Here is a 7677-nt window from a genome sequence, read left to right as displayed (position 1 = left end):
ATATGGACCGATAGATAATTGATTTATAAATTATATCCAAATTATTTTGTAGTAATATATGAAAAACAAAAATAACAAAAAAAAATCAAAAGATTATATTTTTAAATCAAAACAATAATTATTTATTACATGGAAAAAGGAAAGTTGCAAATCTAAAATAAATACTCTACAATAAACATATATCAACACTTTATGACCTACTAGTGTTGTTCTTTTGTAAAGACATTAAGGTCCATTGCCGTTTGAAGTTGTTTTTCAAGATGCCCGACCCTTGCTTTGTTTTCTTCTTGTTGGACATTTATTGTTTCTTTAAGCTCTTCGTTTTGCTGTTTTTGTTTAGCAACAAGCTCACTCATTTATTCTATTTCATCATTTTTTACGGAATGTAAGATACATTCGTTTTACCATTCCTATCAGGATCCGCCTTTGCAAAAGAGCCTAATCCATAATTTTTTTTTTTGTGATGACCACCAACAACATCATAAAATAGTTTGTCCTCCTCAAATTCAACACCTTTAGCTTCCAACTATTCCTGTTTTTCTGTATAGACCGCCTACAACATAAAAATAATATAAGTTAAAAGATATCAAATTTATGAATGATATTATGGACTAGTTACAATATATAACACTGAAATAAATATTACATGAATTTCTCTATCTTTTTCATTTGTGAAAGTGACTCTATCGTGAATCTTCGTGTGTGTATACAAGAACAATTCACTATGGGGTGAATCACGTCCTAATTTCCTCTTCTACATGATTACCATATAAAATGTCAAATATACAGATAAACATATGTAAACATTGATACGATGTACCATTAAAAAAATTACCAAATCAGAAGCTATCTTCAAATGACTTGCAGATCCAGTGATATGTGTAGGTTTCGCTACTCCATCAATCACACCGTTACGCCTATTTTTCTTATTCTGCTCAGATTTTAGCTTGTATTCATATGTATTCCATTTTAATTGCCAGGAGTTCCAGACTTCTTGTGGAATATGAGCTAGCTTAAAGCCATATTTGTTTATTTTTGGGCTCCACATGCTGAATAGATATTGACCATAACTTTGTGCCGCTTTCCTTACCCAAGCTTGCCTCACCAGCGAGTCTATTGTTTCATCCCAACAACATTTTTTCTACACATTAACAATATAAACATAAGTTTAAGTGTAAATGTTTACTAAACAACAATTTATCACATATAGTTAATTACATGAAACTCCTCCCAATATAATTCGCATATTTATTTTGTTACTTTTTCCCAAGCATACCCTTGTGGATCTACACTTTGTAAAAAGGACCGGCTAATAAAGTGTGCACAAGGGCCTGGTGGCATGAGCCTGCAAGTAATCATGTGATGGTTTAAGTTTTGAATTGATATGTACATGTAAACGAAAAGGTTATACATAGAAAAAGTTGTAAGATATGATTGGTAACTCAAGTTTTTTTTTCCAAACATGAACAGTTAAACATCCATCTGGTCCACAATCTCCAGAGGAATTATTTTCACCTTGTATATTTTCCACTACAGATCCATTCATGGTTGGTTGTGTTGGTGATGTGGTAGATTCTGGCATAAGTGTTGTTGATGGGGTATATTCTGGGTAGTTGTTGGGATAGATGTAGATGTGGTAGTTCCTTTATTTAAGGAGGGTGTGATAGTTATTGTAGTTGCAGATGTAGGTTTTGAAGTTATGGTAGTAGATATAGGTGTTGATGATGTGGTAGTGGGTTACGGTGTTGAGGATGGTTTAGATGATGTAGGTGCTGAAGTTTTGGTTATTGATGTAAGTGTTGAGGATTGTACTGTTCCAGTTTCTAAAGTTTTAGATGTATTTTCTAAGGATGGTGTGGATGTTGTAAGTGATGCCAAGGAAGTTGCAGTCATGGTTGATGTTAATGATTTAGGTTTAGGGGTTTTGTTGGTAGATTTTATAAGTGCATTGGATGTGGTTGTTGGTATTGGGAAGTCGATTGATTCATCTTGTAATTGTCTGTTCATGAATTTTGCAGTTGAAATCCTGTTGCGTTTCATAACCTGTGGCGCAATAAATTTAGTTGGCTTCACAGTAGATGCTCCTTTTGCTTTCAAGTTCGACATCTTTCTTGCTTAAAAATAAAAAAAAGTTGTAGTCAATACCAATGTATTAAAGATGATAAACTACTGATGAGAAGAGAGAACAAAAAGAAACAATAAAAATAAATTATATATGAAGGCATTACTAGGTACGCATGCAAACAGTTGAATACAATTGAAACGAATTTAATTGTAATTTTAGATGATAATATACATGAAAATGATCATATAACAGGAAATGATCATCACGGCAACAGTAAAGTAAATACAAATAAATTTTAGATGAGTGGAAACCTATATCAACAAAGTCAGTGCACAAACGTATAATGAACAAAGATTTCGATCAATTAGCTGTCAAAGATGATGATTACAAAAATGTAAACCTTATTTCTAATCAGTAAACTTACCTTAATATGCAGCCTAAACGTGTATAGGTTGGAGGGAAAGGAATTGCGAAATATTTCTCCGCTAATGAAAAATTCGAATTGTGCTAATTAGTGCTAAATATTTAGTAATTCAAATTTATTAAATTAGTTCCAGATTGATAGATAGAGTATATAGATATAACGTCAAGAAAGAACATAGACTAACGAGGTGTTCATAGCATGATTTTAATTTAATAATATAAATGAGGATTAAACGTTAATAAACCATACATCTTTATGTTGTTATGTTTAAACCAAAATTTATACATAAAAGACGTACGATTCATGTCAATATATATGGTAGTTGGTTATGGTGTCATGGTATCACCCATGGATGACATATCGGTCATTAATCAACATGGTAATTGTTTATGGTGTCCATGGATGACATATGGGTCATTGGTCAACATATGGTAGTTGCTTATGGTGTCCATGGATGACATATGAATCATTATTCAACATGGTAGTTGCTTATGGTGTCCATGGATGACATATGGGTCATTGGTCAACATGGTAGTTGGTTATGGTGTCCATGGATGACATATGGGTTATTGGTCAATATATGGTAGTTACTTATGGTATCCATGACATATGGGTCATTGGCCAACATAGTAGTTGCTTATGGTGTCCATGGATGACATATGGGCCATTTATCAACATGATATTTGCTTATGGTGTCAATAGATGACATATGGGTCATTGGTCAACATATGGTAGTTGCTTATGGTGTCTATGGATGACATATGGGTCATTCGTTAACATATGGTAGTTGCTTATGGTGTCCATGGATGACATATGGGTCATTGGTCAACATGGTAGTTGCTTATGGTGTCCATGGATGACATATGGGGCATTGGTCAACATGGTAGTTGCTTATGGTGTCCATGGATGACATATGGGTCATTGGTCAACATATGGTATTGTTGTGTGTGATTTAATGAGTAAATAGAGCAATCATATGAGTCGAAGTTTATATGCTCCTTTTACCCTAATAGGGATAAAAGTGATATCTATGGGCGCCTCGATGATTTAGTGATGTCAACCTTAAGTACTTGGCCAAGCCTGGACTGATTTGATTTGTTCAATTAGGTAGTAGTCATAAATTAGAAATTGGGAAACAACACATGGATAGAGAGAATGATTATAATCCATGTCTCATGTCCATAGGATATTTAGAATGGAGGAATATATGATCCCTTAAATAAAGGACACATTACTCATAAGATCAAAGTTCAACAGTGGCTTTTACGAGCTACGATTGCTAATCAGATTATGGGGTCGTACTTGCAATAATAGTTATTAGACTTATCCAAGTGGGAGACTATTGGATTAGGTGTCTATGCTCATAACTAAAATTGGTATGTACTTGACCCGATAGTAGCATGGTCTTTTTGGGTTGCATTCATCAGGGCAATTTGATAGGATGGATATTTGAGAAAGAGGTTATTTGTGATTTATTAATATATTATAAGTATAATATATTAATTGAGAAATCATATTATTTAATTAGTATTGATGAACAATTATTTTGGAATTAATTAAGTGATCAAAAGAGACTAATTAAATTAACAGGGACTGATTAGGTAAATCAGTCATACATATAGTTTGCGCTAATGATCCATGTTGATTAGAATGGACTAAGAGTTGTTCCAAAGGGCTTGTCATATAGATTATTGGATTAAAGGCCCAAGGGAGTGGATTAGGGTTTACAAGTTGAAACTCTAGCAATTCCACACTATAAGTGTAACCCCTTTGCTCCAAAATTATCACCCAAGAGTTCCAAGTAGAACCCTAGCTGATTTTGTGTGTTCATGTCCTCTCTCTCATTATTATCCATTTGTTCATGGTGTCTTGTGATTCCATTAGAGTTATCATGCATGAGGTGCTAAGCTCTTGAATGGCCAAATTCTACAAGCTACAATAAAGAGGTATTCTTCTAACTAGTTGTATGATTCAAATATCAAATTGTATGCTATTTATAGGCTTCATGTTTTGGATAATTTTTGTTGCATGTATAACTAAAGAAAACTTAGATCCAAAGCATTAGGGTTATATGTGCACCATAGGAGTGTTATATTACATAAAACCCAATACAGACAACACTAGAGCAGGCAAAGAGTTCACTAAGAACATACCTAACAGAGGTACACATATAAGAAATACATAAAACATAATCAATAAGACAAAGGATAGAAACATACTAGTCACAACATCTGGTGCTGCTTTGGCCTCCTCAACGGTAAGCTGGAAAGCACGACTTCAAGCCCTCGGAGGCTCCGCCCTGCCCACAATCTCATCAGTGATCCTGAAAGTAGCCGGTGCTGGAAACTACATTGGCCTAGCTGCAAGAGATGGGTAGTTGGCCTTCACATGGCCAACCTGGTCGTAATTATAACAAACACTGGAACTGAGTACAGGAGCTTGGTGGCGGCAATCCCTTGCCATGTGGCCCTACCGGCCATAATTGTGGCACCCAGATGACGATCAACAAGCAACCTCATGTGACTTACCGCACTTCCCATAAGTGCGGACCTTCCAGCCCTTAAATCTTACATCAATGGTCTTAAACCACTTTGGCACAGGCTACAACTGTGTTGGGGCCAACCTCTGCTCCCTCGTCTGCAGATCAATCTCCATCTTACACCACCTGGCGGCCTCCTTCATCTCCGACAATGTACCATAGCGCTGAGTAGAAATAAACTGCCTGATCTTCGTCTTGAGCATGCCCAAGTAACGGGTCATCTGAGCCTTCTCAGATGCAGCAAACTCAGGACAAAACATATCCCTCTCTGTAAACATCATGGTGATCTCCATCACCATCTCAGAATCGTGCCTCAAGTCTAGATACTCCTGGGCCAACCTCTCTCGCTCCACTAGCAGCACATTTTAGGAGTAGAACATCTCAGAAAAATGTTCCCAGGTCAGAGTAGCTCTCTACTCAGCAGTTGTGGAACTAGTACTAAACCTTCACCAATCCTTTGTTCCGATCCTTAGATGGTTCAGAGCACACCTGACCTTCTGGTCAACAGGGCATAAACAAGTGAATAAGCATGCCTCCACATCAGATAGCAACCTCAAGGCAATGATCGGCACCTTCACACCATCGAAAGTCGGCGGCTTCGTATTGTTGAAGTCCTGATATTAAAAAGCCCGACCCAATCCAACCCCTGTAGCCGCAACGACTGCAGCAGTAGTCTTAATCAACGCAACATAGCTCTCTTCAAAGTACTCAACCATGGTGGTCTTGATAGACCCAAACATCTCTGGAAACTAGGCTCGAAACCGAGCGACAACCTCCTCCTGCAGGATCTCCATGATCCCGTCATCTAAAGCAGCTGACTTACCCTGACGGCCAACTCCTGATCCTGATATTGATCCTGCCTTAATTCGATGCGTAGTCACCATACTAAAAATTAAACCAGGAGGATATCATATAATACATATATCATAATGGGGAACCAACTTCCAACAAAGCCCTAGGGGTTGTGACTTCTCTATTACGCATATGGGTATTGTGCTTTCAGTAGTACGGGCCCATACTACCTTCCACACCTACATGTAGTTGTCTAAGAGAGTCATCACAACACCCTTACAATACCTGGTAGGATACTCATATGCTCAATCCTCACACCCTAGAGGAATGCTATATATATATATATATATATATATATATATATATATATATATATATATATATATCAAAACTGACCAGCTGGCCCCACACTACTCGTCCATGAAACTTCCACTAACACTTCAACACTCGTGTATGCTAGCCATACATAACACTGACCCTATAGAATTTTGAATATCTGATCCTACCTTAAGCCCTTCATCAAACACAAGCAGAAAATAAGGCCAAACCAAACATTCTCAGGCTATAATATCTTAGTTATGTATAACCATGATGCAAACACAAAGCAACTATAGTAAGGATGTCAATTACATTAGATAAGAACCTTAGGCTATCAGGCATCATATAGTCAGACAACTCTATGACGCAAACCCTAAAGATCCCTAGCCTATCGCTAGCATGCTGTTCTAACATATCACATTATCAGATAAGAGTATGGTAATCTAGGGTCTACTTACTGACTCTGACTGATCGTACACATCGCATCCTCGATTATTTTGAAAACCATTTGAAAATCATTTTAAAAATCTTTTACTTAGTTCGAGACTGGATTCAGATGAGTATTCCTCCAATTCACTCAAACCAAGCTTCTAATACCAACTTGTAACATCCATAAAATTCAAGAAAAAATTTAACTTTTAAACAAACCCAAAAACCATCATTTTTTAAAATTTGTTTTCAAAATGAGCTCAATATCAGAGTAATCCCAAAATTATAAAACAAAACATGAGGAGGTGCACGGTCACTCCTTCGCCTTCCCACGACCTCTGAGCTACCTGAAACATAATCCAAAACTATAAGCCCAAAGCTTAGCGAGTTCACCCAAAATACCAATACATAACATATACCACAAATAAGATAAAAACATGTAAAGGGTGCACAACTAACATACTGGATAACCCCTGAGCCCACTACATAAGTTTGGCTTGCCCCTTGGGACTACAACTTATGTATAGCTTGCTCCCCGACCTAATCTGTCCTCAGACTGAATACCACTAAGCCCTCAGTATGAGTTCGACATGCCCTTCCCGGACCTCAGCTCTTATCTAGAATGCTCATGAGCCCTCAGTATGATTCTAGCATGCCCTTCCTGGCCCTCAATTCATATCTAGTATGCTCCAGGGTTTGTTGGCTGTAACACGAAGTAGTACAACCTCAACCCAACACACACAATATGTCGACATATAACAAATAATATCATATATAGATAAATAAATAGTATCACAGGTAGTCCTACATATCTACCAAACTAGCATATCAAAACCATCATGCATATCTATTCCATACTCAACATATTAACAACATCAGGTTATCAAACCAATGGCCGACCTTGTTGCCTTCTAACCGAAAGTACAATGAGGAAAACTCACCTCACAAGCAGCACAAAACGGATAAGCTCTGAATCCGAATCTCGGCTCAGAACTCAAATACCTACAACCACCATGTGACCAATTCCATGAAAATCCAATAATACCCAAAATACCCTTAAAAGTCAAACTTGGTCAACTGGTTAAAATCCATAAACCCACTGAGTTAACC

At 36.9% G+C, this 7677-nt stretch overlaps 1 protein-coding gene across 1 annotated transcript; it reads right to left on the bottom strand.

The window, feature by feature from the left end:
* Window positions 1-526: 526 nt before the first annotated feature.
* LOC145010499 (uncharacterized) lies at window positions 527-1546 on the bottom strand. Its single transcript, XM_078969034.1, has 4 exons — window positions 1412-1546; window positions 836-1141; window positions 647-754; window positions 527-553 (listed from the first exon to the last, which is right to left on the bottom strand). The coding sequence occupies exons 1-4, from the start codon at window positions 1544-1546 to the stop codon at window positions 527-529; spliced, it is 576 nt and encodes a 191-aa protein (XP_078825160.1).
* Between the last annotated feature and the right edge of the window lie 6131 nt (window positions 1547-7677).

The sequence above is a fragment of the Lactuca saligna genome, chromosome 8 (genome assembly GCF_052625555.1).
Source record: "Lactuca saligna cultivar CGN05327 chromosome 8, ASM5262555v1, whole genome shotgun sequence".
NCBI classification, from domain to species: Eukaryota; Viridiplantae; Streptophyta; class Magnoliopsida; order Asterales; family Asteraceae; genus Lactuca; species Lactuca saligna.
Note: the sequence above shows the minus strand (reverse complement) of the source record. Positions and strands in the feature narration are given on the sequence as shown.